Below are 27,639 nucleotides of genomic sequence, written 5' to 3' on the forward strand. Positions count from 1 at the left end.
TTTAAAGTCAAGTGTCTTGGGGAGGGGGAGGAAAGGGGAAGAGGGCGGAAGACCACCTCTTTCCTCTCTCCTGACAATAAAGCTCTTTATTTGGCTGGCTCTCGTGGAGCTTTTCACAAGCAGCAGCTCTGGATGGAGCTCTGGGTCTGGGCTGTGGGCATCCAGGGCTGTCCCAGCTGCTCACTCCCCCGTGGCAGCACCAGGGCCCCAGCTGGGCGGCCGCCCCCGCTTCCCTTCCGGGGAGGATCGCAGCCCGCCCCGCGCTGCTTTCGGTTCCGCTTCTCTGGGCTCAGCAGCCACCCGTGGTGGGCGACCGGTAAGCGGGGTGGCTGGAAGGGACCCCAAGCAGCTCCAGCCCCCGGTGGCCTCTGGCAGGGCTGCTGGGGGCTTGGGGCTGCTGTTGGGGGAGTGTGGGGCTGGGCCCAGAGAAGCCCCCTCAGAACAGTGGGGCTGGGGCTGGCCATGGCGCAGGGGCAGTCGGGCCTGCAGGAGCTCGTTGTGTCCCCGTGGTGGTTCAAGGTGAGGGGACCTGATCCCTATCAAAGCTTACTTCTGTTGGTTACCTTCCACTTCCCCTGACAGACCTCAGGACTGTCCCTGAGGATAGTGGTGTGTGGGGCAGAGTGTGTGGGTTAGGACTGCCTGGGGGCAGTACCTGATTGAGGTGAACGTCTCCACCTGCTTGCGGCTTGCACTTGGTCTCCCTGATACACACAAGTGAGTCTTTTCCCAGCTTCTGTGGTTGTTTGTCCCAGCTGTGTGAAGAATCTGTTACTTCTCCTCACTGCTTGTTTCTGAAAAAGCTGGTAAACATTAACTGAGAGATTAGAGAAGCTGCAGCTTTGCTTCCTGGGGCATTCAAGAGACTGCTGAGATTGTAACGCAGTCCCTATGGTAACAGGGCCCTTTTTCTTCCTGTGTTGGGGAAGCCCAAATCCTTCAGGTGTCCTCATCCTTCTCTTTTACTTAGTGTTCCCCACCCCCTTGCAGCACACAGTTATCTGTCTTGCAGAACCTCCTCAAGTCCGGGGGATTCAAGGCTGCGGAAGGTTCCTCTGTGGCTCTGCAGGGCTGCAGCCATGTCCTGCCCCTGGATAAATGAGATCCTGATTCTTCCCTTGTCAGCTGTGAAAGGAGCTGCCCCTGGAATCAGCTCTCAGATATGCTCTGGTTCCTGGGCTGAGCGATAAATCCCCTGTGATTCTATGCACTTTGACTCTCGTGGTGGTTCTCCACTAGCAGCTGGTGATGTTTCCTCCCTGGCATGTTTTGTAATAGAGCCCTGAGGGGTTATTCACTCAAAGCCTCTCTATCATCTGGGCAAATGGTATCAAAGCTAAGCATCCTACCTCTGAGTCGCTGAAACCAGACTGCCTACAGCAAAGACTGTCACCAGTAGCAAACTGGGTTCAAGTGATGCCTTTTGTGATGAAGATGCATCGTTTTCTCTGCTTGGTATCGTTAATGCTGTTGAGAGGATTACTAGGAGCTGAGAATTTAACCATCAGAAGCCTGGGAAAATGAGTTCAGCTGCCACTTTAACTTTTAGGGATAACATAAGGCTACGGAATCTAAAGATAGTTGATGTTTTTACATTGTTTGAGTACTATTTGATTTTACTCAGGCTAGATGAGGACTGCCAAGGGGACACACGTGAGTAAATACTAGGCAAGAATTTGAGAGTTCTACTTCTGAGCGACGTTGTTATCTTAAAATGTTCACGTGCTTTGAGTCAGCATTCCACTCTTTTTACCAAATACCATGAGGTGAAGAATCTGGCATGTTTGTAAGTGGCATCCTCAGACTTTTTCCTGCAACTAGAGTGTCTGGGAGATTGAATATTTAAAAGATAGAGTCACCCATCTTTTAAAGCAACTTTTAAAGCTGTGCTTTAGGAAACTTAGCAAATGTAAATGGTGTGATACTCGTGATCTCCTACTGTAAACACTGATGGTGCTGCTCTTGTAGATTGATTTACCCAGGCAGTGTTCTTAATGCATTTTTTCGTGTTGGACACAGAATTTTTCCTTCAGCCATGGGTGGAAAAATTTCACAGTTCTGGAAAACATCTGCCCAAAAGGAGAGCGAAGGGAAGCTGATCTTACCTGGGCAACTGGATGCTGAAGATGAAATCGCCAATTATGCGAGCATCAACGGAGGAGATTCTGCTACACCCGGCATGCTTGGTGCAGGCATCTTACGTCGAAGCTACGTCAATTGCCCAACATGCCAGGGAACAGGAAGGATCCCCAGGGGTATGTAATTCTCTACATGCTGCCTCTGTGTTTTTAGAGACTTCTGAGGTAGGAATGTGGCTCTTTGCCCAAAGACCTTGGCTGAACCATTTCATCTCTGGTTCACCAGTGACTTCCATGGGTGCCCCAGCTGGGGGAGAATGGGGTGGGAAAGCAGATAATGCTGCTTTTAGATAATTATTTGAAGCCTGTTAAGGAGCTCCTGAGGAGTTGTTTCAGTTCCAAGCTGGGAATGCCCAAGCTTAACTCTTAATTACCTCACACTTGCCTTCTAAATTGGACCTGTAAGCATGGGCAGACATTAAGCTGCAATGCAGTTTGCTTTATTCACTTGTGTGGTCTCTGATCTGCCGCTGCCTCTTTCAGAGCAAGAGGAGCAGCTGGTGGCACTGATTCCATATGGTGACCAGAGGCTGAAGCCCAGACGAACGTAAGTCCTACTAAATGAATTATTTTTCTCATCTTTTGAATGTTTGTTCTGTGTGCAAAGGGAAGCATCAATCTTGTGGGTGTTTTGCTGTTTGTGCTCTGGCTTGCGGTAAGTTTAGTGTTCACAATGTCTTCAGCAATGGGTGTTGGACAGTCTTCTGTGGGGGAGGAAATGCCCAGTTGTTGGGGATCTCCAGTGATCTCTGCTCTAATTCAGCATGCCGCTGTGTGGGACTCTATCCTGCTTCTGCTGTGGTTTGGGAGCTGGAAAATAGTTCTGTTTTCTGGTATTCCTCTTGTCCCCTGGCTTTCAGCTGGAGCAGGGCTGCAGGTGCTTGTGACAAGGGTGACAAACCATGAGTGACTGTGGCCTTGGTGGTATTTTGCAGGAAACTCTACGTATGTCTTGCTGTGACAATCTGCCTGCTGATGACATCTCTCAGTATCTTCTTCCTGTTTCCTCGCTCCATTACTGTGCTGCCTGCAGGGCTGAATGCCTCCTCCATTGGTTTTGATGTCAATACCACCAGTATATACCTCAACATGACAGTAAGTGCTCACTCAGCTCTCAATCAAACAGATTTTTAGGGCTCCCTGCTTATCTCCTGTGCCACTCCGTGTAGGCTGGCTAGCTGATGGCTGGCTGATGTCAGTCTTGTCATTCCTGCCATTTCAGTTTAATCTCAGGCTGCTTGGAAGCAATATCAGGAGTATATTTTGTGCTGCTGCTGTAAGACCATAACAGGAACACATTTGAAGCTACTTGGCAACAATAGCCCATGGCCCTGCTACAGGGTGGTTTTTGTCTTTCTTTCCTCAGAATGTGCTGAATATAACTAATAGCAACTTCTACCTGGTCACTGCTGTGCAACTAGACATAGAGGTTTTGCACCAGTCCCTGGTAGTTGGGAAGACCAATGTGAAAACCCTGCTGAATGTCAGCCCTTTGCAGAGCGGCCAGGTAAGCTCTGGTGTTTCTTGCATTTCCTTCTAAACTAATCTGGATGTCCTAGGCAGGGAGGTCCTTTTTTTGCACACTTACCCACTCCTTTGTCATATACCTCCCAAATACTCAAAGTCCCTCAACATGGAGCTTCCTACATCCCACTTCCAGGAAGTGTGATCTAAAAATGTACCTGTTGCTGGGTTGAAGCCATACCAACTTCTGGCAATGCATATCTGTCTTCTTAGATAAGACTCTGGAGGGAGCACTTTGAGTGCAGCTGATCCATCCTTACTGTGAAGGTCATGTGTATGGCCTAGATGGCCTTCTTAAGGTCTTTTTGGACTGAATTTCTGATTATTTTTTTACATACTGTTAATAATTGCATTGAATTAGGCTTGAAATGTAGTTTAAGACACCTAACGACAGTCCAACTCTGGCTATTTTTAGTTTTTCAGTTGTATGCAAATGTAACTCTAGTTCTTGTTTCTTGCTCTCTTCAGATCTATTACATGGTGGCCAGTATTATATCGGATGACAACACTTAGTGAGTAATTCATAAAGACTTCTTCCTTTGATTACTAAGTAACCCTAGTACTTGTAGGCATTTTATGACTAGATTTCCTGCACTGGTCCTGTCTGCAGTGAAGTGAGTACGTTCTTTTCAGTTTACTGCGTGGAGTCGATCCGGATAAAAGTTTGGCACGTTCATTTTAAGCTTATTTTCTATTCTCTGCTTAGTGTTGGCTCAACAATGTTGTTTTCCATATGTTCTGATGAGGAGGCGATGGTATCAGTTCAATGTCTAGGCTGTAAACTTCTAATCTCTCATTTGTGAGAAGCTAAAGGAATTGTACCTTATGCAAACTGCAGTTCTCTGCAAGTAACCAGCAAATTATGCAGAGTTCATGGTAACCAAAGCTTCTGTGCAGGCAGACTTTGCATTGCATATATACAAGACCTGTGCTTACTAAATCCTCAGTTGTGTTATACTGGCAAAAAAAACATCTTCTACTGGTGTAGAAAGAGCTGTTCTCAAAGAATTTTGACTGCATAGTTGTTAGAATAATTCACAGAGATGTTTTTAGAGAAGCAGAGAAACAGTGGAATGACTGAGGACAGGACATGCGTGGTGCAGGCAGCTCCCATGAAATTAATTCTGTTTTCTCTTGCAGTAACATTTGCACCTGGACAAAAGTCAGAGTTCACAATGTTCTGCTGCACCTACAGTAAGTGTTGCCTGGTTCAGAGCTATAACTAACATGCATGTGAACTGCGTTTCTTTCTTGGACACCATTCTAAAAGAAGGTCAGCCTGTCAGTGCTCTTTAAGACCAGAACTGCCTTCAGTGCAAGTGTGCTGTTACCTAGATGGGTGTCCTGAGGTGTGTGTGGGGGATAATTCTCCAAAGCCACTGGTGCTGAGAAGTCCCTGGGATTCAGGCTTCATGTAAGCAACAGTGACAGCTTGAGCTTTTGTTATACGGCAAGCAGGCCTGGCAGACTTCTGTCCATAATACTAATTGTAGCTGTGAAGTAGCTCCTCATCCCAGAGCTGGAAGTTTATTACTAGTTTGATTATGCCTGCTTTCCTGGTGCCATCTGAAAGATGCTTTTCCACTCCACCGTGTGAAATTGAGCTGAGGATATATCAACTGCTGTTTTCTGGGGCTGTGTCACTGGGACAAAAGAGGACAGCAGTGGAAGCTCACCACAGGACCTGTGCATTGTGAGAAGTCTTTCCTGGGACAATCCAAGTGCAGCTCTGCTCTGCTTTTGCCTTGCAGGGGTACCCTGACCTGCACGTACCTGTGTCACTCGGAGCAGGTGGCTTTTGAAGACTACCAGTACGTGGACTGCCGGGGGAACGCTACGTTACCTCACGCACTGTACCACCGCCCACCGTGACAGGGCCAGGCTGGCAGAGCTTTTGGGTGCTGGGTATTCCATCACAAAGGCAAGTTGTAGGGAGACAAACTCGTGGGGCTGCTTCTCAACCCATGCCTTAAGCCAGGAGGCTTGGTGTTTGCTGGGCAAGGCTCCCATCTCCCTTGTGAAGATGGTAACGTACTGGGACTGTACTGCCCCTAGACTGCAGCTTTTTTTCTTTCAGTTCCTTATCGTGGCTGACCCTACAGCTGAGTGGCCAGAGGATGGGGTGTCACACTCTGCCATGTTTCACTGCTCCATCAGAGGTGGTGTCCAATTAGTCTAACCCTACTTGTTTCTTCCTTGCACAATTTTGTACTGATGTCCTGAATTTAATAGTTCACAACTTGCAAAGGGACTGGGGTGAGACGTGGCTGGATCACATCTGTATCACCAGTGTCTGACACTTGCACAACCTGTTCCATGGGAGCAAGAAACAGGACTGATGTCTCTTATATTGTTTTTTTTTTCTCTTAAAAAAACTCACAACCTACTGCATATCGTGCCAAAACACCACGTGAGAGTGACTCTGATACCTGCTGTTTGAGCTCTCTGGTGTAGGAGGCAAGAATGCAATGCCTTGATTTGTCTTTTTATACATAAATATATATTTTAAAATAAGATCATCCTCCAGGTGTTCTGTAATGGGATCCAAAATGTGGAAGACTTGCTGTTTTCCAGCCAGCGGTATGTGGTAGCTGGTACCTGTTTGTTGAATTGCTTTCCTGTACGCTTTAACATTGGATGCTCTGAACATGAACAAGCATGAGTGAGAAAAGCATAGTTTGCTCAAATGTCAGGAACCAGACCTTTTCTGTGTTTTAGTTTGTGCACAGCTGCAAGACAACCCAAGAGCCTTTTACAAGAACAGCCCTGGCAGCCTTCTGTGTGCTGACACTAGTGTTCCCTATGCCATGGATGAGTTAAATGAAACTGGTAACTAGGCACCTTCCTCCCTGGAGCAGCTAATTAATCCTGGAGTAATCAGCCAGTAATCCTGGAGTCAGGCGCTACTGGCAACAGCACTTCTGCGGGCAAGAAATAGGAGTTTGGCTGTGGGAAAGGGCTCTGAGGAGGGAAGGACAGGACACGATAGAACCAGGATCCCTTTGAGATGTGATGTTTTACTTAAGGATTAGCTTTTACTGCTGAAGGTGGTGAAACTGCCCCTTAATGCTGTACACTCGTAGTGCTGGATTCACGAAGCTTGTCCACTTCTGATGGAGATCCTGGGTCTTTACTTCTGGCCTGCAGCCTACTCCTGTCTTACCATTGCTGCAAGTACTGCAGAGCCTAAAAGTGAAGCAACGATATTATTAATCCTTCAGCAGCACACCACTGCGTGAAAAACCACTTCGGTTTCCTCGGGGTGTGACGGAGCTGAGGGCTGACTCCGTGTTATTCACAAAGGACTCACCAACCGCCTCCTTACCGCTCTGAGCCCTACTGAAACCAAGCAAGAAGTGATAACAATAAAACCACAAACAGAGCCCAGGAGGAGCCACACCAAGAAATTAACGCCCGTTCCCCGGGACTCCGCTGGGTGCCGGGGCCCTTACCGTGAAGCGGTCGGGCAGCTTGGCGCTGGTGGTGGGTGCTCGGTGACACGGGCAGCGGCAGCAGCGGGACACCCGAGGCTCTGTGGAGGGACCGGAGCCGCCGTGAGCCGCTCTGCCTCAGAGCCCCCCCCCCCCCCGCTCCCCTCACCCCCTTCCCGGCCCCGTTCCCCTCACCGGGCGGCGGGCTCGGGGTCACGCCGGTGCCGGGGCTGTGCTTGGGGTCCCCCTCGAGGCTCGCCATGGCCTGGAAGCAACAGGGAGGGGGCGGTGAGTGCGAGCCCGGGGCCGCTCTCCGCCTCCTCCTGGTCCCGGTCCCGGTCCCGGTCCCGGTCTCACCCGCAGCCGCCGCTCCAGCGCCGCCTGCCTGCGCCGCGCCTCCCAGTGGAAGGCCGACATGGCGGCGGCGGGGAGCGCCTAGCAACAGACGCGTCACGAGCCCCGCTCGCCCCTTCGGCTGCGCTGATTGGTTCCCTCCCGAGCAGCGTGGAGGACCCTCTCTCTCTATGGTCAGTGTGGGCGCGAGGCGTTCTAGCACGCCCGCGTCTCTCTCTATGGTCAGTGTGGGCAGGCTGCGTGCGGCGCCCCCTCGCGGCTTCCGGCGCCGGCCGGATGCGGAAGTGGTGGTGGTGGCGGTGGGGGGGCAGCGATGGCGGACCTGGTGGCTCTGGAGGAGCTCGCCAAGCTCGAGTACCTGTCGCTGGTCTCCAAGGTGTGCACGGAGCTGGACAACCACCTGGGCATCAACGACAAGGATTTGGGTGAGTGGGGCTGAGGCGGCGGCGGGTAGGGCGCCACGGCCGGGCCTGGCGCCGCCATGTAAACAAATCCGGGGATCCCAGCGGCAGGGCCTGGAAGGGGCCTGAGGGAGGAAGGGCCTCGAGGGATCGCCTGGTCCAGGCCCCGCTGCCGCAGCAGGGACGCCTGGGTCAGGTCCCACAGGTTTTGGATGTCTCCGGGGAAGGAGAGCCCACAACCCCCCGGGCAGCCCCTCCCAGGGCTCTGCCACCCTGAGCGTTAAAAAGTTTTGTCTCGTATTTAAGGGGAACCTGGCAGGACAGAGGGAGAAGCTGAAAAGTCCTCGGCTTAGCGCAAGCACCGCTCTGCAACAATTAAAACATCGGTGTTACTGATATTCTTCTCATCCTTATCCAAAACATAGTGCCCTACCAGCTACTAGGAGAAAATTAACTCTTTCCTAGCTGAAACCAGGACAGGGTGTCACCGAGAAGAGCCTGGCTCTGTCCTCCTGACACTCACCCTTCATGTATGTATAAACATTGATGAGGTCACCCCTCAGTCTCCTCCAGGCTACAGAGCCCCAGCTCCCTCAGTTTTTCCTTGTCAGGGAGATGCTCCACTCCCTTAATCACCCTTGTAGCTCTGCACTTCACTCTCTCAAGCAGTTCCCTGTTCTTCTTGAACTGAGGGGCCCAGAACTGGACACGATATTCCAGATGCCACAGAACAATTTTTGCCCTGCTGTTTGTAGTCTTTCCAATCCTGTGCTCTGATTTACTTTCTGCTTCTTTGCAGCCGAGTTTGTCATAAGCCTTGCTGAGAAAAACACTACGTTTGACACATTTAAAGCTGTTCTTATGAAGAATGGTGCCGAGTTCACAGTGAGTGAGATCTGGGTGTTGCTTACATGTTTTTGTCCTAGTGTGTCAAAGAGAGAGGTGTGAGGACTGATAAACCATGCAGTGTTTAGTGTCTGAATGTACCTGTCTGATTGAGCCTCCCTGTCTCACAGTCTTTGTGAAGCCTCCTTTTGAGGCTGTTTACTGTCTCCTGTCTTGTTTAGCATATAAAATACGGAAGAAACAAATTTTCTTGGAGTTAAGTGTTAGCTTAAAGCGTTTTGTGGTACTTAAATGCGGGGTTAATGAGCTTCTCAGAAGCTACTGTAGTTGGCTTAAATACTTAAAGAATAAGTGGAACAATCACTTAAATTGATTTACCTTAATCACTTTCAGATTCAAGTTATATTGTTTTTTGGGTGTAAGCAAAATGTAGCAACACTTTTCTCTTTTAAAGTGAACGTCTTAAGAGCTGAGCCTTTTTTGCCCTATTTACCTCTATTTTGTGTTTTGTAAGAATGACCAAAAGTAATGCAGATGCTTCTTAACCTATTGTTTTAAATTTTGCAGGATTCCCTTATTAGTAATTTGCTCCGTCTCATACAGACAATGCGGCCTCCATCAAAACCAACTACAAGTAAAGGTGTGTGTAATCTTGTCCCTTTCATCAGTTAGGTGTAAAAAAGGAAAACCAGCTACAAAAACAACATAATTCCTAGTCTTTTGTATTTTTTAGCCATACTGCATCAGCTCGATGTAGTACAAATTCTGATCTTATAAGGCAAGATCTTCATAGCCTTCTGTTGCGTGTGGAAGACTCTGTTAGTATTTGTGGGTTAGGAAAGCTGTTCAGATACAAAAAAAACCATACTGAGCACACTGTTCAGACTATTTAATATCTCACAGATTCATGCATAACTGTGTTTTTAGGAAAGTAACATCATCGTTGAAGAGAATCTCTGTAAAATCTGTATCTAACTTTGCGTTCAGATGAAAGTTAAGCTTTGCATTTGATTACAGAAAAGCTGTTGATAGATCATTTTGGACCTTCTAATTATTTATTTTTTGCTTGTTTGTTTTATTAACCTCAAAATCAGAGACCATTGTCAAACCCAAATCAGAAAAGGAAAGGTTGAAGGAGTTGTTTCCAGCTCTTTGCAGGCCGGACAATCCCAACATAAGGGTAAGATCATAATCCCTTTTTTTTTTTTTATGTCTCATCCTTTCTTTTTTTAATTTGCATTCTTTCTGAATAGAAATGCATGAGATTGTTCTGTAGATTAATTCTCTGCAACAGACTTTTTATCAGCTTTCATAGAGAATGATTCTCTGTTCTTGCAGAATATGCTGGATGAAGATGATGTGAAAGTGGCAGCTGATGCGCTTAAAGAACTTGAAGCTCTGATGCCTAGTGCAGACAGGCAAGGCAAACAGAGGAACAGTGACCACCGGTATGGTTCTAGAATATCTTTGAGGGATGGATATTGGCAGTTAATATTGCCTGCTTGCTCTGTTCTTACGTGCAAATATGTAATGTTGGTTTGTTAGGACAAAGAAGAAGAGGAGAAGCCGAAGCCGTAGCAGGGACAGGAGACGAAGGCACAGATCTCGCTCTAGGTCTCGTTCAAGGACTCGGGATAGGAACAGGGGAAAATCCAGATACCGCTCACGGAGCAGGAGTCGGAGTCCTAGTAGGGACCGGAGGGATCGAGAGAAGTATCTCGAGAAAGGCAGTGAGAGATGGAGGGACAAGCACGTAGACCGTCCTCCACCTGAGGAGCCTTCCATCGGAGACATTTACAATGGGAAAGTCACGAGTATAATGCAGTTTGGGTGCTTTGTGCAGCTGGAAGGACTAAGGTATGTTGTGATGTTCACAGCAAATCTGGTGCTGCTCCATCGGTGTTCTGTTTTCTGCTAGTGTCTTAAAAAGATGATGCTATAATAAAACATGCTGAGTTTTGATGCCAGAATGAAGATCTGGTTCAGCAAAATAAGTCTGACAGCAGATAATGTTCTCCTTAGAAAAAAACACAGTGTATGAACGTACACAATTAGTTGACAACAAGATACTTTAATCTAGACTTTGAATGATCTGAAGGACTGCATGAGTGATAATGGTCAATGTCATATGTTTCTCTGTTTCACCTACAGGAAGCGTTGGGAGGGCTTGGTCCACATCTCAGAGCTTCGAAGAGAAGGACGGGTTGCCAACGTTGCTGATGTTGTGAGCAAAGGACAAAGAGTAAAAGTCAAAGTGTTATCCTTTACTGGATCCAAAACCAGCCTGAGCATGAAGGTATAGAATGTGTTCTGTGGCACTGGGCATCCTGTAATCTCTATTCTATTTTTTTTTTTTTTTTAATATTATACACTTATTAAGTATGCGTTACAGTTCTAAGTGATCTGTTACTTTTTACTCATTTTCCTTAGGTTCTTTTTTGCGTGTTTCTGATGTAACAGTACTAACAGGATTTTTTGCCTTGTCACTTAGTGACGTGACAGGTCAAACCTCAGGCAGTTGCTGTGCTTGGCTTCCTTTTTCTGTAGGAGAGAAGCGTTTTATTTTGAATGAAATCACTGCAGTTGCCAAGGCAGAGTGTCCCAGACTTTGGGATTTACTTGGCTCATAATACTAGAAAGAAAAAAAAAAAACAACACAAAATAACATTTTTTAATGTATTGGCTGTCATTGGTAGTACTCTTTCTGAGAAACACTCTCATTGTTTTCGTGTTAGAGGAATTGCTGCTGTTAATGACAAGTGAAATTTAGGTAGAGCTGATTGATTAATTGATCTGATGTAGGATGTTGATCAAGATACTGGGGAAGACTTGAATCCAAACCGGAGGAGGAACCTGGTTGGAGAAACCAATGAAGAAACTTCAATGAGAAACCCAGACAGACCCAGCCATCTGTCCCTGGTGAATGCCCCAGAGGTGGAGGATGACACCCTGGAACGGAAACGCCTCACCCGAATTTCAGACCCAGAGAAATGGGAAATAAAACAGGTATGTTTTGTACTGAGGGGAAATAGGGTGCCTTTCTCTTGAAATCAGAACGTTTATTTGTTCCTGATATGCAAGTCTGGTAATATCATTAGAACTGAGACATCATGGGCATAAGCTGTGTTCATTCTTTGGTTTAAATTCATGTTTTATTCATTCTGTTCTCAGATGATTGCAGCTAATGTGCTTTCTAAGGAAGAGTTTCCTGACTTTGATGAGGAGACTGGGATTCTTCCTAAAGTCGATGATGAAGAAGGTAGTATTTCCGAGTAGTCTTATGGTTGTATATGCTTTCTGTTTCTGGACATGTTCTGATTCAAAAAGAGATTGGATGTGAAACAAATCACAATTTCTTAAACATTTGGAACTAGGATTGCTCCAGCCTTACATTTGGATATGCATCAAATATCTGTGCATTTTTTTTATACGGTGTTTTAATTTTTAACACTGGCTAATTATGTGATAATTAAGAATACACAGGGAGCACTATTTGAAGATGTACTGTTGTTATTGTGTAGCTGGAAGAAGGTGCTTACCTTTCTATTAAAGTTGTCACTTCTGGATTTTAGATGAGGATCTTGAGATTGAGTTAGTTGAAGAAGAGCCACCTTTCCTTCGTGGTCATACTAAACAAAGCATGGATATGAGTCCCATCAAAATAGTAAAGGTAAGAGATTTCCAAGACTAAAGATAGCATACTTGATTTAATCAAATAAATGTTTGGGAACTTAATAACCAGTTTTCCACTTAGACGTTTACTTAGAGCACTGAAAAATGTTGTCACTGAACTCAAGATCCTTTCTTTACTTACAAACTCGTGTTCTTACTTAGCTGGTGACAGTGAAATAGAGCAATAGAACCAAAATGTTCTAAACTTTAAAAGGACAGTGGTGACAGAAAGATAATTTAATTTGAAACATTGGGAGTACTTGAGATCTTAACTTTTTTTTCTTGTTTTTCAGAATCCGGATGGTTCCTTGTCCCAGGCTGCAATGATGCAGAGTGCTTTAGCTAAAGAAAGACGAGAACTTAAACAAGCACAAAGAGAAGCAGAGATGGATTCTATTCCCATGGGTCTCAACACACACTGGGTGGATCCTCTCCCTGATGGTATGTCTGAACACATCTAAATATGAACTGTGCATTTTTTGGGGTAATTGAGCAACTTAGGAGAAATACCATAACGCCTAGCTCATGATAACGTGTTTTTCTGCCTCACTTTAAAAGTGAGATAAAGAAGAAATTTGTCTTTGCTGATGCAAAAAAGAAGTGTCATGGGAACATGCAGGTATATCCTGCTGTCCATCAAGATTCATTACCAAAAAGCAAGATGGATGGCAAAGCATTTTTTTTTAACATGGAAATTAGTGTAATAGAGGTAACATATGTGTAGGAACTTACAAAATATGTAAACTTAAATGCACAAGAAAAGTGTAGAAGGCAAGGATAATGGAGTGTTAGGAGCAGGATCACTGGGATTTGTGCTGCACAAACCTAATGTGATGATGAAATTGTTTCTTTTCTAGTGGATGGAAGACAAATAGCTGCAAACATGCGAGGTATTGGGATGATGCCCAATGATATCCCAGAGTGGAAGAAACATGCATTTGGTGGCAACAAAGCCTCTTATGGTAAGAAGACACAGCTTTCTATCATTGAGCAGAGAGAGAGTCTCCCAATCTTCAGACTGAAGGAGCAGCTGATACAAGTAAGACTCTTGAAATGTCATTTTTGTTTGAACAAGCAGTAATTTAATATAAATACTGTTCCAGCCTGTTAACAGATGAATAGCCACTTGATAACTTAAAGTGTGGAACTGTAGCTTAGAATAATTATTTTAAATGACTTATGTGGGTGTGTTTGTATATTTTAGTAAAGGTCCAGTTATTTACTAATGTAAATCAAAATTGAAACTAGGATCACATGGGCAAAGGGGTGAGTCAGCTAAGTGATTGAGCAATTTGCTGGCTTGGTCAGTGAGAATGCTTGCTTGTATCATTTTTGGGATGGGTCAGCTGGAGGAAGAGCAGTAGGTACTCAATCTAGTCTGAACTATACTTTGTTGATTCTTGTTTGTTCTCAGTTTTTAAATTTTAACAAGTGTATCTGTTGTGACCTTTTTTAGGCTGTGCATGACAACCAGATTCTGATTGTTATTGGAGAGACAGGGTCTGGGAAGACAACCCAGATTACCCAGTACCTGGCTGAGGCGGGATATACATCAAGAGGAAAGATCGGATGTACTCAGCCTCGCAGAGTGGCCGCGATGTCTGTTGCAAAGAGGGTGTCAGAGGAGTTCGGTTGCTGTTTGGGACAAGAGGTAAATTTCCACATTGAAGAATGCCAGAATTAGCATGGAGAAAAGTAGGAGAAATCAGTGCTTGGGCTATTTTATTTGTTCATGTCTGTTCCCATGTAGGCTGTAAAAATGATCTGTCAGAATAATGAAACTGGGAATTAATGGTGCTAATAACTTAATTCTGTAGATTCAGTTGTGATATGATAAGAGAGCATTGTTTTGTATTCAACTCTTCTTTCTAGGTTGGCTACACCATTCGATTTGAAGACTGCACTAGCCCTGAAACTGTCATCAAATACATGACAGATGGTATGTTACTGAGGGAGTGCTTGATAGATCCTGATCTGACCCAGTATGCCATTATCATGCTGGATGAAGCCCATGAGAGGACAATTCATACAGATGTGCTCTTTGGACTCCTGAAGAAGGTAATGTAGCATTTGATTTTTAATGCTTTGGTGTCCTCTGTATGCTATGTATGGGTAGGAGCCCCTCAGGAGAGGCAAGGTCACACGAGTCAAGTTCATTCATGTTTCCTAAGAGTCTCTTCAGGAGCAAAGCAAGTACTTCTTGCTTTGCTCTTCCTTCTCTGACAAAGGCTTTCTTTGATAGGTGCTGCCGAGAAAGGTTTAAAATGTGACCTTGGTGGTTGATTGTTTGAAATTATGGATGCTGGAATGAGCTGCCTTTTTTACTTGTAGAGGTTTTGGAATCTGTCAAAACGCCTGATATAGCTGGTCATAATTCTTTTTGTAATGTGAAGTATTGCTTTGACTGAAGTCAAATGCTATGTATTAATAGTCCCAAAGACAGTAAATGACCAGAGAACATTCTTTCCTGATACAGACGGTACAGAAACGGCAGGATATGAAGTTGATAGTGACGTCGGCGACACTGGATGCTGTGAAATTCTCTCAATATTTCTATGAAGCTCCAATCTTCACAATTCCTGGCAGAACATACCCAGTAGAAATCCTGTACACAAAAGAGCCAGAGACAGATTATTTGGATGCTAGTCTGATTACAGTAATGCAGATCCACTTAACAGAGCCACCAGGTGAGTGGGGAATAGTGAATGAGGGATGGTGAATCTAGGGTGATTGGTAATTCAGGGACTCTAATACCTAAGAGTGATGTCTTCTTGAGTCACTGATCGTGTGTCAGAAGCAGGAGTAAAATAGTGCCTTTGGCGCTGTTGCTGCTGGCTAAAAATTGTTGCCCAGGTGCTAGCAAATGTGGGGATCTCTGTTTTAAATGGAAGAGGTGAGGGCTGGTTATGCAGGAGCTGTACTGAGCAGAATTGATTCTGTGTGTGTTTTACTTCCGTGTAGGTGACATCTTGGTATTTCTAACTGGTCAGGAAGAGATCGACACTGCCTGTGAGATCCTCTATGAGAGGATGAAATCTCTAGGACCTGATGTTCCAGAGTTAATTATCCTGCCAGTATATTCAGCTTTACCCAGTGAAATGCAAACCAGGATCTTTGACCCAGCCCCACCAGGAAGCAGAAAGGTAATTTCAGCTAAGTGTGGCTTCATCTTGTGCTGTTTTTTCTTTTTCTTAGTACTTCTCATTCTGTTAGTTACCGCTTCAGACAAAGTGAGGTAGTTTTGAAGAAAAAGACGGCTAATGAATGCCTAGAGATACAGTCTGTGGAAGTTTTTTCTATCAATATGGACTGTGTTTAAATGATAGGTAGAAATTTTCCCTGAAATCATTGCAGCCTGTGTACAAAATAACAGTGATCTTTCACCTGCTTTTAATTGCAAATCTTATTATGCTCTCTTCCCATACTGTCCAAATCTAAAACAAAGGTAGATAAAGGTTTAACACCTCTCCATTCTTGACTGTAGATAATTTTTCACTGTTCCTCAATTCCTGAGTATGTTTTTCCTTTTAATGTTAAACAATTAGAGTTGAATCTACAGTGAACTGATTATATCACGTAGGATGTATTATTCAAGTTGAGCAGCATGGTTGGCTTGCCAGCCAAACACAGCACTGATTACTGAATCACTATTGTTTGCAGGTTGTCATTGCCACTAACATTGCTGAGACATCGCTTACTATTGATGGAATATATTATGTGGTTGATCCTGGCTTTGTGAAGCAGAAAGTTTACAACTCCAAAACTGGAATCGACCAGCTGGTTGTTACACCAATTTCACAGGTGAGCATTCTGTATTTGATGCTTTTTCTTTCTGGTGCTAACGTGTCTTGATGATGTCCAAGACCATGGAAACAAAGTAAGGCAATTGAGATTCCTTGAGGCCGTATGAAGGAACTGTAATGGGAATCTTGGTTGGATTGGAAATCTCTTTTTCTATTAATACAAATAAAACCGTGAATAATTAATCATTTCATTTGTCTTGTTTTCAACTGTACTTGTACTTGTTTACACCTGTTCACTGAGATTCTTTTCTTTATCTTTAGGCTCAAGCAAAGCAGCGAGCAGGAAGAGCTGGGAGAACGGGGCCAGGAAAATGCTATAGGCTGTATACAGAGCGTGCCTATCGAGATGAAATGCTAACCACCAATGTGCCTGAAATCCAGAGAACAAATTTGGCCAGTACAGTGCTCTCCCTGAAGGTGGGTATTTCTCTGACTTCTGGCAAGCCAGCCTGATCATTAGCCTTTCAATAAATTAGTCTGTCTTTATAAGCCTCAGATCCTCGTAGTGAACAGAGGTATTTTGAAAGGGAGATTGCATCACATGCAGTTCTTAGGCACTGAGCTTGCTCCTGCATTTTTCTGTTAAGGGTTTTAGTGTTGAATATCCACCTAAATTACAAGTCTTAGCTGAGCAGAACAGTTAGTTGCAAGAGACTTGAAATACAGGAATCTTATGAGCAGTATGCGTTTCCTGTGTAAGGTATGTTTCTGTTAAACATGGACAGATAAAATACACTGTTTTAGAGTGGGTTTTAATCCCTAAAGATATACATCTTCCAAGCATATATCATCCTTCTGAGTGCCCACAAACAGGACCTTAACTCAGTACACAGAAGCTAGGGAAATGGCTGTCTTTCTCCTCTTTTGGGAAAGGGGAAGGCTGGAGACATACTTAATGTCCATTGAGGCTGTTATGTCACACTTATTTACAAGGCAGGAAGTCCTCAAAACCATCACTGAACCTATATGTTGCCTAGATGGAATTATTTTGCTTGGAAGAGGTATGGAACAGTACCGAAGAAACAAACCAGAAAACCGAATGATAGGTGAAAGTCACAGGCCAATGCAGATTATCTGAAGTGTTGAGTTCAGTGTCTTCTTTCTCCTCAGTGCTGTAACTTGGTTGTTCTCCCTTCCCTCTGTTCAGGCCATGGGCATCAATGATTTGCTCTCCTTTGACTTTATGGATGCACCCCCAATGGAAACTCTCATAACTGCCATGGAGCAGCTGTACACTCTGGGAGCTCTGGATGATGAAGGACTTCTCACTCGACTTGGGCGCAGGGTAGGTTAAATAGAATGCTTCATAGTGCTGGCTGGGTTGCAAGTGTTTAGAGGATGACAGGGGAGTAGTCGTTATGTATCTTTGCTTTTTAAAGAGCAGGTATTACTTCTCTAATAAAAGCAAATGTACTTGTAAAACGTCTAAAATAATCCCCTGTAAGTATTGGGATATCCTTGGGAGTGTGTATATAACTTGTTTCATGTTGAATAAAGTTATTCTGGGTAAAGCACACTGTTTTGATAAGAAAGCATGGCAGAAAGAGTTTTCCTCTCTTGCAGAGGGAACTCGGGATTTTTCTGAGAGGAATTTTTCTGCAGGGTACCCTGAAACATCTTTCTTGCAGATGGCAGAATTCCCCTTGGAGCCCATGTTGTGCAAGATGTTGATCATGTCTGTACATCTGGGATGCAGCGAGGAAATGCTGACCATAGTCTCCATGCTGTCTGTACAGAATGTGTTCTACAGGCCAAAGGTAAGGAGTGCAGCCAAGAATTGTTACAGTTTGTGTGTGTTTTCTGTTGCCTGCCTCAGGTCTTAAGGAGCGAGCATATTTACCCAAATAAACCTGTGGCTTGGTTAGACTTTTGGTTCATACATTACATACCTGATGTACCTTTTGGATAAACACCTTGTAGCTGTGGATGTTGGTAGTTACTTTGCAGATGGGAAGATGAAAGTTAGAAGCCTGGCATTCTCTTTCTTCTTTCTTACTTTTAATTCAGCAAGCAGCAGATTGTGCTGTGGTAGTATTCTTTCACAGCAGACTGTTCTTGTAACCATTATTTCTTCATTATGATGGCCTGCTGCAACTTAGACCAAAATTGAAATTAACAGACTATGTAATTACAGTGTCTGATTAACTTTTTATGAGCAGATTGGACAAGTGAGGAGGGATGGAGGGGTCAAAGCTGCTGCTTCAGTACCTTTGATGGTTAGTCATTGAGGTTGCTTCAAGAGCAATAAAACTGCCTAGTTTGATTCACGCTTGTACTGCCTACAGTATAAGTGATTAGTTTCCTTTGAAGTGTTCTTTCAAAATGAGGGGCAGAAATTAAATAAAATGAGGAGAGGGAAAAAAAAAAAGAATTCATCTTTCCTGGTCAGGTCCTTGTCACCCGTGAGAGTCTTCAGGGAGCCTACAGCAAGTCTGGCTTCAGCAAGGGCAGTTCTAGGCTTTCCTGTCATACAAGCGTAGGTTTGGCTTAGTGAGAGCTGTCCCAGGAACACTTAGATGCTCCTCAGTAATCCTTAGTAATTCACCACTCAATTTTGTGTCATCTTCCCTGTTTTATATCATCTGTTTCTGGGTAGACTTAAAAAAGTACGGTATGGGTGATGAGGAGTCAGTGTCTGTTGGTATCTGATGGATGCATACTTTGTGTGTTAGGATAAACAAGCACTTGCTGATCAAAAGAAAGCCAAGTTCCACCAGACGGAAGGAGACCACCTCACTCTGCTGGCTGTCTACAATTCCTGGAAGAACAATAAGTTTTCAAATCCCTGGTGCTATGAAAATTTTATCCAAGCCCGGTCCTTACGCAGGGCACAGGACATCCGCAAGCAGATGTTGGGCATTATGGACAGGTGAGCACATCCGAAAGGATGAGTACTGACTGTTTTCTTAGTGTTCTTACACCATAGTAGCTAAACAAAATGCATTAGTCTGTTAGTAGCTCTACCTGAATATGGAGAACTCTATTTTTTTTTTTCTCCCTAATTCTTCTCTGGCAGACACAAGCTGGATGTGGTGTCCTGTGGCAAGGCAACGGTTCGAGTCCAGAAGGCCATCTGCAGCGGTTTCTTCAGAAATGCTGCAAAGAAGGATCCCCAGGAGGGTTATCGGACACTCATTGATCAACAGGTGGTCTATATCCACCCATCCAGTGCTCTCTTCAACAGACAGCCCGAATGGTAAGGAAGGGCTTGTTACATAATTCTGTTTCAGTTCAGACTTTCTAACTGAGAAGCTGATGGTGTGCACTATTTGTAGAATACAGCTTGAAGTATAGGCTGCTGACTTCTCAGCAAGGAGCAGAGTGAGAAAAGTTTCAAGTCTGCTTTTGGCTCTTTCTGCTGCAAAAATCTGTGCCTGTGCAGATGTGAGACTTACTTTTCAAACCAAGGCTGGGACTGAAGCCTTGTGATTGTGTTCCTGTCTTGTGGAATGGAGTTTCAGTGTTGAAATGCTGAGGGAGAGAATGAATCGTTTTAAACAGAAGAGAGCAGCTTTATGCTGAAGAGTAGGTGTGAGGTAGGAGAGGAAAAAGATGATGACTTCTGGATGGTTCTTATATAGCCTGCATCAGAGCTTATAAAGAGTCTTATGCTGAAAGAGGGAAGAATCAGAGATAAAAGGGTGAGCTTAGATACTGCAGCACTTGCCGTGCCTCTTCTTGTTTGGAAATACTAATATCCCAAGTTGCTCTCTTCTCACAGGGTGGTGTATCATGAGCTAGTGCTGACCACCAAGGAGTACATGCGTGAAGTGACAACTATTGACCCACGCTGGCTGGTGGAATTTGCACCAGCATTCTTCAAGGTTTCTGATCCAACCAAACTGAGCAAACAGAAAAAGCAGCAGCGGCTTGAACCCCTCTACAACCGCTACGAGGAGCCCAACGCTTGGAGGATATCACGTGCATTCAGACGGCGATGAGCCTAGTTCCCCCCTAGACTGTTACTGGTTTTACATTTGTCATTTTGCAGTGTTGAGTGTCCTTTTGGGACTCTTGCACTTCAAGCTTACCTACAAAATGAAAAGTATTTTCAGAGCAGAAGCACAAGGGGGCGATGCTTGCTCATGTCAGTTGCCCCTCAGATTCTACAGCTGCATGACAAATGTCCTGGGACTCCTCAATGTATTGCATCATTTCAGGAATGGTTCTTGAAACACTTTTTTAGTCATTCTCCTTTTTTAGAGAGAAAATCTTAAGACTCAGAAATCTGGGCACTGAGCAGAACAACAACAAAAAGACGGTGATTAAGAAACAGTCGTTCACCAACCTAACCGCTCTGAATGACCAAATAAAAATTTGTTTCTTTACCCTGCTAAAAGGGATTTATTTCAATTTATGCTCTTGGACAGTGGCAGTTTTCTGGGAGGTGCTTATCCTCAGTTTTTCCTATTTTATGCATTTTTCTGGTCACTGTAACTATTTGTCTCTTACGCAAGCCATCTGCAGTGAGGTATTTAGTATCTGTGGCTTTGGAATAATACAAGAAAGATCCCTTGAAACCCGGCTAGAATGTCTGTTATACTTGGACAATGGCACAGGTCAGACTGTAAGCCTTATCCTTCATCACCATCTCCTGTGTGCTGAAGGCTAGTATATCAAATGGTAATTAACCACATCCACTCTGCAGCACGGCTCTGTCTATGAACATAAGTGCTTACAGATGTTTAGACTTTCTCTACAATGTGTCATGTGTTCTATTTCCACTTACAATGCTTGGTGACATCACAACTGTTGTGTGTTTTTTTTTTTTAATAGAATGTTCTCTTACAGCTGAAATGTCTGTAAAACACAGTGTAACAGTTCCCTCTTGAAAAATGGATTTGACGATCCAGTGTGTTTTATGTCATGCTGAAGCTATCTGTAAATTATTTTTTTCTGTTGCAAACAGATGAAAATTATTTGACTCCATTATTTGACTTTTTTTTTTAAATTCTTTTTTTCCCCAAATCTGGGACATTGTTAAAGTTGTTAATGAAATGAGTAGAATGAACTTGGCAGGTTGTCTTCTACTCTACTTTGAAGAATGTTTCTCACTGCTAAGTAGATATATTGGAACTCTGTATCTATGTACAAAGGTGGGCAAGGTTGCTGTATATAGTGTTTTATTATGTTGTATAAATACCCTGAGCTTTACCTTGGTGTTACATCTTTATAAAAAGTTAAATAGAATTAGAAACTTTGCAGGGTTTGAGACTCTTTAATTATGTCACTGTGTGAACATTCTTCCAAGCACATTTTCCTTCTAGGAGCTCTGCAGCTGCTTCTGTTACTGTTTCCATGAAACTTTGCAGTTAATTTTCAAAAACCAAATGAGGTATGTGAAAGAGAAAATGCAAATAGTGAGAGTCCCAGTTGGACAGCATATTTTGGGGTATTTCTGTTCCAAATTAATTTGATTTTTGCTTTTCTTGTGTAGCCTCTTTCTCACCTCATGGTATGGCAAAATGCATCAACAGTTTCTTTGTTTTTGACAATTAGTTTGTTGATAACATCTTTTAATTCATTTGCAGAAAGTCTATGTGGATCTCAGCTGCTTCCTCTGGGAACCCCCCACAACCAAAACTGATAATTTTTTTTTAAAATAGGTTTTACCCACCTATTACATTCTGAAGCTTTTAAGCTTAACATGCTAATTACTGTTGATGTGATTCTTTTTGGTTGGTTTATCTTGTATAATGGTAAAAAGATTCAGAAAACCTCAAAATACACGATGTCATCCCAGCACAAAACCACAGGCATAATGCTTTCTTCTAGCAGTACTTGCATCAGCTGACTGCGTGTTTTAGCCCCTTGCTGGGAGAAAGTGTTTCTTGAGCAATGCTGGATGAGACGCTTGTATGAGCGCTTACCATCTGCCCCTGTCGAAATGGACTGGGTTATCTTAAAAAGTATGAGCTGTAGATTTTCTGGCTCGTTTTCACTGTCCTGAGTTAGCGAACGAGAACTGATAACAAAAGTTTCTTATCTAAAGCCAAAAATTCTGCTGGCAGGGGCCATGAGTCTAGCGTGGGATGTTTTTTTGGAGGTGTTATGTCAGCATAAGTGCTAAAAATTTCCTGGGTAATAGAAGTGTGTATGTGCATGCAATTCCTGCACGTGTCCCTTTGTCAGCTCTAAGTGGCCTTGCCATTAGCAGCTCTTTTGCTGGGGGGCTTGGAAATTTCTCTAAACATGGCAGGAGGGGATGTGCTCGCCAGCGACAGCAGCAGCCACCGCCCCTGCAAGGTCCTCCAGCTCCTGGTAATATTTGGTTAAGGTGCTGAAAAGAGACTTGAGCTGCAATTACGGGGGAAAGCTTTAGCTGCTAGATAAATTAGGGTTTATCTTATACCTGCTGGCAGAGAACAAGCTAGCAGGAAATTAGCTACAGGTAAACAGAGGGAGGGAGTAGCTAAGGAAGAAATTAAGGACCATAACGAGTGCTCTTCCTACAAGAGGTAGGCGGACTGGCACCAGCCTTCATGGGGAGGTAGGTGGAGGCTCTTGCCTTGTGCTGGTTGCTTTTAGTTTACCTAAAGTGATGCACATGGATAACATCTCATTTTGAAAGCTTAGTTTTTCCTGGAAGCCCAAGGAGATGTGTGAGCTGCTGAATGGGCCCTCTGGGGAATTTGAAGCCACCCGTGAACCTCAGCACCCCGAGCAACACGGGCTGGTGTAACACTTAATGCAAAGAGCATGGATGGAGCGCGGCTGGTCCCTGGCCCCTGGGGTTTGGTGTTTTGTTCCTTGCCTAGACGGGGACCCCATTCTGCTTGTGAATCTCTCTGAAGAGACAGAGCAAACAATGCTTGGTTCTAACCTCCAGCAGCATGAGCTGCAGGCCCATTTCCACGTGTTAGCTGCTGGTCACAAAGGATTCAGAGCCACAGAATGACTTAAACATCCACGTGTACGCGCACACACGCTCATACACATCCCAAACCAACCTTTTGCCCTTAATGCATGAAAGATAAATATGATTTTTACAGCCACCCCACACGTGCTCCATCTGTTAGAGTAACTACCTTAACGTCATTAACGGGCTTGTTACCAGAGCCGGTGTGACAGCACCGTGCTGCTCGGACAATGGGGGGATTGTTTGGGGGTAATTCGCTTTTCATGACATTTCGGTGACAATCGCAGAAGGCTGCAGGACTCGCCCCGTAGCAGTTCCGTGGAATTTTTCATTTATGAATGCATTGTTCCTTCAATCCAGCGGGGAATACGCTGAGCGAGGAGCTGTTTTTAGCCAGCGTGTTTTGTATGAGCGTGTTTTGCAGCCTCCATAAATCCTCGGGCCGGGCCGTCGGTACCCGCGGCGTGGTGATGCGGGGCGGTGCTGCTTGGTTTGGATCGAAAACGATGGGGGGGTTCTCGTAGCTGATGGGTCCTTCAAACACAGATCCGCTCTGCACACGGCTGGGAAAGGAGAGTTCAGGAATGGAGAAAAATCTCCTGTCTGCGTTCAATAATTGTTAATTTCCACCACCTGGAGCTGCTGCAAGTGACAGCGGCTGAAAAACCTGCGGGTGGAAATCCAGCGTTAGGCTTCCTTCAAGTTTAGGAAAAAAAAAAGTCTATCGGGTGTTGAGAAAACCCTTATAAGTTCTTGTGCCTCTCTTGCCTTTGATCGGTTCTCTTCCGTGTCCATTTAAGATTTAAACGTGTATGTGCTGGAGGCTCCTGCTCTGCTCTACCCCTGGCACAGAAACCTCGCTCCCTGAAGCTGAGGTGTGCTCACAGCCACCCAGGGGGGGTTCGGTTTCCACCTGAAGCATTTTGGACCCCGGGTTTCTCTCCCTTCCCCTCTGGGCTGGGCTCATCTGCAAGCTCTGGGGCTCGGTGGGGATTATCCCGGCAGCTTTTGCAGCCAGGATTTAGGGTTTGAGGGGACCCCACCCGGCTGCCACCACCCACAGGAGCGCAGGTGGCCTGCTCTGCCCCACGCTGGCTTGCAAACAAGAGGGGGGAGGCTGCTTTACATCTCACCTGGGGGCTGCTGGGTCTCCAGGATCATCTCTGAGGTAAATTAGCCTCGGGATTCAAGGATGTATGCCCTGCCTCAGGGTCCCTTGAACAGCCCAGGTGACCGTGGTTGAGCAGAGCTCAATTTGCTGCACGCAGGTGGCCGGGAAATGGGGGTGACGCTCGTGGAGAAGAGCTGGCCTTGAGCTGGGGTGGCCAAAGCCACCTCGCTGCCACTGTTCCTGCAGCCCAGTGCCAAGCTGGGGTGCTGGGTGGCATCAGGGCGTGCTGAAGGGGGTTGAAGCAGCCTCCTGCTGGTGCAGTGCCCGAGCTTGGCACATGCAGGGCTCTGCCCTGCCCCAGAACAGCCCATGAGGGACCCTCTGAAGGATCAGAACCTGGGAGACCTCCCAGAAGCTCTGCGGGCACCAGCGGTCAGCGCAGGCGCTCCTCGTCTCCGCTGGGATGCTCGTGAGGTTTGCTGTGCTGATTTCTCGCTGTGATTCCCTTAACAGAAGTGGGAGGATTTCATAATTCCCGTGTTCCTGTTACATGTTCTTGCAAATGGGCTGAAAACGCCATATCGGCCGGGCTGTTTTATAACCATTTTTAATTAATTTGTACTGGGATTTTTATTTTTATTTTATTTTATTTATTTATTTATTTATTTTAACTATGTCAAAATGTTCAAATAGAAATCAGTTCAGTAGGTGATGTGGCTCAGTAACCCTGCCTGAGGGAGATCTGTCTGTCTGTCTGTCTTACAGAGTCAAAGCAAAAAAGGCAGCCGTGGCACTGCCTCCAAAGCAGGCACGAAGCTAACGGAGGGAAATGGAAACGGGTGGCACCAGGCAGCAGCACAGCAGCCAGCTTTTGAGGCACATCAGGTGCCATTAATTAGTGCAGCTAACGAGCTCCCCTGTGATCCCTCCCTTCCTGCTGCTTTGCTTTCTCACCCGCTACCTGCCCCTCGTTCCAGGATGGCCGAGAGAACAGATATGAACCTCCCGAGCAGAGCAAGCAGCGATCCCCCTGAGGTGTGTGGATATTTGTTGGTTGGAGGCTGGGCTCTGCTAAAGTGTTTTTTTTTGGGAGAGGAGCAGGCTGCATGTGGCCATCCCTGGCTGTAGGGAGCAGGGGATGAAGGGGATTTTTTCCCCAAGTGAGGAGCACGCTGGGCTCTGGGGCAGCAAATTTTTGGGGGGGGAGAGGACCGAGGGGCAGCCTCCTGTTGGGGTTGGGTCCTCTGCTCTCCTCCACCGCCGTGTTTAGCATGCTGGCGGGCGCTTCCTCTCCGCGGTGTCTCAGCCATCGAGGCGCTGAGGGATCGATATTAATTGTGCGAAATGGGCTCCAGCGTGGTGGCAGATTGCACCGTTCCCCTGATTCCAGCGCAGGGGAGGATGGGGAGAAGTGCACAGGTGTCATTAGGGCCGACTCATTTATCAGAGCAGATCTCTCGAGCATATTGGCAAAATTAACGCCAATGTCTTTTTCAGGAGTGTTATACCTCCATAAAACATTCCAAGGAGTCAAATGTCCTGGCGTTATTGCCCCTGGAATTATCTGTGCTTGGCCGTGGCTGGTGTAATGGTGTGAAATGTTTCTGTCCAGCACGGTGCCTGATGCTCTGTGCTAGGGGACAGGACCAGCACCAAAGCAGCAGAAGAATATCTGCTGCAGCTGGCTCTGCCTTCAGCTTTTTCTGCATCAAACACTTCCAGCTGACTCTATTGCCTTCCTGGTCAGCGCTCAGCCTGTAAGGGGAGGATTGCTGCTGCCCTCATCCTTCATTATCACTACTCATGCTTATTTCAGGGCATGAAATCTGTCAATAGAAATATTTCCTGGGTCAGCCTCAACAAATTGCATCAGAAAATCCTGTCGATGTGGTTCACAAAACGATTCAGCTCCACTTGCAACCTGTTAGGGCTAATTCCTTTGCCCCTGACAGCACACGCGAAGGGTCCATCTGGGACCTGCTGTAATGTTACGTGTTAATTATTTACTGTGACCAGAAAGGAACTTAGCATCGTGTTCTGGGTAAGGGATTTATGGTTCGTCCTGCTGGGCTCTGTGCTGTGGCTGTAACAGCGAGGCCACGGTTACAACAGCAAGCACGTTGGGAGGAGGAAAAAAAAAATAAAGCTAGAAAAAATGCCATTAGAAAGAAAGGACTGCTGAGGATTTATTTCCAGCTGGTCCCAAAGCACCAGGGAGAAATAAGCCACTCAGAGAAATCTTGAATATGAGCAGTGAACTGTAGTAAAAAGTGAGAATATTTGGTATGTTTGCATCCAGGTGTTGGTGGTGTTAGGAGCAGCACCCTATTGTTATAGGGTTTTCTGTGAAGAGCGCTGTCTTTCTCACCTCTCCCCCCTGTCTGATGTGGAGTAAAGTTGTGCTGTGAATCTGTAAGGGGAAGGGACACCAATGTTCATGCTGTGCTGGCACTGCCACGTGTGCCTCTCCCCGCTGATGTGCCAAACGCACACAGGGCAGGGCAGGGCAGTGCTGCCTGCAGCAGCCGTTGCAACTTTGGCACATAAATGTGAGTGACTGGGGGGGCGATGCTGTAAAAATCCCATGTGGTGAGACAGGGCCAGCACTTCCAGGAGCAGCACAAGACCTGGTGACACTTGGCTGCCACCACCAGCACCTTTCCCTCAGCAGCAGCCTCTTCTGGCGTGCTGAATGGGGAGCAGGGTGCGTTGGGAGGCTCCGTGCTCTCCGAGCTGCTGTTATCAATCTCTGCCCTTCCGAGGTCACCGCCCCTCAGTTCTGAGAACCTGATCTCACCCATTCCCAGAACTGCTCCGCGCGGTATCGATCTGAGCACTGACTTGACAGATCCGAGCGAAACGTGGGGATGCGATTTCAGGCAGAGAGGGATCAGCCCCCCAAATTCCCTTTCTGGAAGGAAGGTTGGCTGGGTGAGAGGGTAGCCTGAAGAATAGCAGACAACAAACACAAAACGCTCTGGGAATCCCTCAGAAAGAGCTGCCAGATCAAAGCAAGATACCAACTATATTTTTTGGAGACTGAGAGTAGCACAGCAGGGCCCATCCCACACCTGCAGGTCAGCTTCTCATTACCACGAACGCTTCCCTCGGAAACATTCACCTGCCTCGAGGAAGGAGGCAGATGCAGCAGGACAGGGCTCCTCCACGCCTGTGTAACTGGGCTCAAGACAGAGACATCATGCAAGGAACAATTGCTTTAATTCAAACCACGGAGCTCGTCTCGGTGGCTGGTGGGTGGTCAGGGTGGGAGCGTGGGCTCACTGTAGGCAGAGGTTGGGTTTTAGGGGGGGCGTTGAGGCTGGGCTGTGAGGGTGACTGCCCCTGTCCCGCTTTCAGCTAGGATGGGGTTAATCCTGAGAGGATATCCAGGGAGGGACCCATTTGTTTCTGGAACACCCCCAAAATCCAGGAGCAAGCCCCCTTCCCTATGCTCTTGCTTAGCAGCCCAGGGCTGCAAGCTGGGCAAACCCAGCACAGAG

The 27,639-nt window shown here is 45.8% G+C and overlaps 2 protein-coding genes and 1 long non-coding RNA gene across 7 annotated transcripts; all 3 read left to right on the forward strand.

The window, feature by feature from the left end:
• The first annotated feature begins 159 nt into the window (after positions 1-159).
• Positions 160-6,176, forward strand: TMEM106A (transmembrane protein 106A). Of its 4 annotated transcripts, XM_027445588.3 has the most exons (9): positions 160-316; positions 2,020-2,255; positions 2,622-2,685; positions 3,074-3,233; positions 3,505-3,645; positions 4,131-4,174; positions 4,803-4,856; positions 5,414-5,583; positions 5,740-6,176. In XM_027445588.3, the coding sequence occupies exons 2-8, from the start codon at positions 2,036-2,038 to the stop codon at positions 5,532-5,534; spliced, it is 804 nt and encodes a 267-aa protein (XP_027301389.2). In that variant the 5' UTR covers positions 160-316; positions 2,020-2,035; the 3' UTR covers positions 5,535-5,583; positions 5,740-6,176. The 4 variants fall into 4 exon arrangements, with proteins under 4 accessions (XP_027301389.2, XP_071885170.1, XP_027301388.2 ...); XM_072029069.1 differs by having other exon boundaries at positions 5,414-6,176; XM_027445587.3 differs by lacking the exon at positions 160-316 and adding an exon at positions 330-519 and having other exon boundaries at positions 5,414-6,176.
• Positions 6,177-7,701: 1,525 nt separating this feature from the next.
• Positions 7,702-21,375, forward strand: DHX8 (DEAH-box helicase 8). Its single transcript, XM_005026111.5, has 23 exons — positions 7,702-7,872; positions 8,648-8,733; positions 9,262-9,334; positions 9,789-9,874; positions 10,033-10,142; positions 10,240-10,551; positions 10,846-10,990; positions 11,497-11,700; positions 11,866-11,953; positions 12,267-12,364; positions 12,660-12,807; positions 13,224-13,405; positions 13,823-14,017; positions 14,239-14,424; positions 14,843-15,053; positions 15,328-15,509; positions 16,027-16,167; positions 16,431-16,586; positions 17,317-17,454; positions 17,798-17,926; positions 18,842-19,038; positions 19,186-19,365; positions 19,891-21,375. The coding sequence occupies exons 1-23, from the start codon at positions 7,761-7,763 to the stop codon at positions 20,108-20,110; spliced, it is 3,579 nt and encodes a 1,192-aa protein (XP_005026168.3). The 5' UTR covers positions 7,702-7,760; the 3' UTR covers positions 20,111-21,375.
• Positions 21,376-24,205: 2,830 nt separating this feature from the next.
• Positions 24,206-27,540, forward strand: LOC110353895 (uncharacterized). Of its 2 annotated transcripts, XR_011805222.1 has the most exons (4): positions 24,206-24,613; positions 24,905-25,024; positions 25,117-25,174; positions 25,637-27,540. It is a non-coding gene; the product is annotated as an uncharacterized lncRNA (long non-coding RNA). The 2 variants fall into 2 exon arrangements; XR_011805221.1 differs by having other exon boundaries at positions 24,905-25,174.
• The last annotated feature ends 99 nt before the right edge of the window (positions 27,541-27,639 follow it).

Source organism: Anas platyrhynchos, chromosome 28 (assembly GCF_047663525.1).
Source record: "Anas platyrhynchos isolate ZD024472 breed Pekin duck chromosome 28, IASCAAS_PekinDuck_T2T, whole genome shotgun sequence".
Taxonomy (NCBI): Eukaryota; Metazoa; Chordata; class Aves; order Anseriformes; family Anatidae; genus Anas; species Anas platyrhynchos.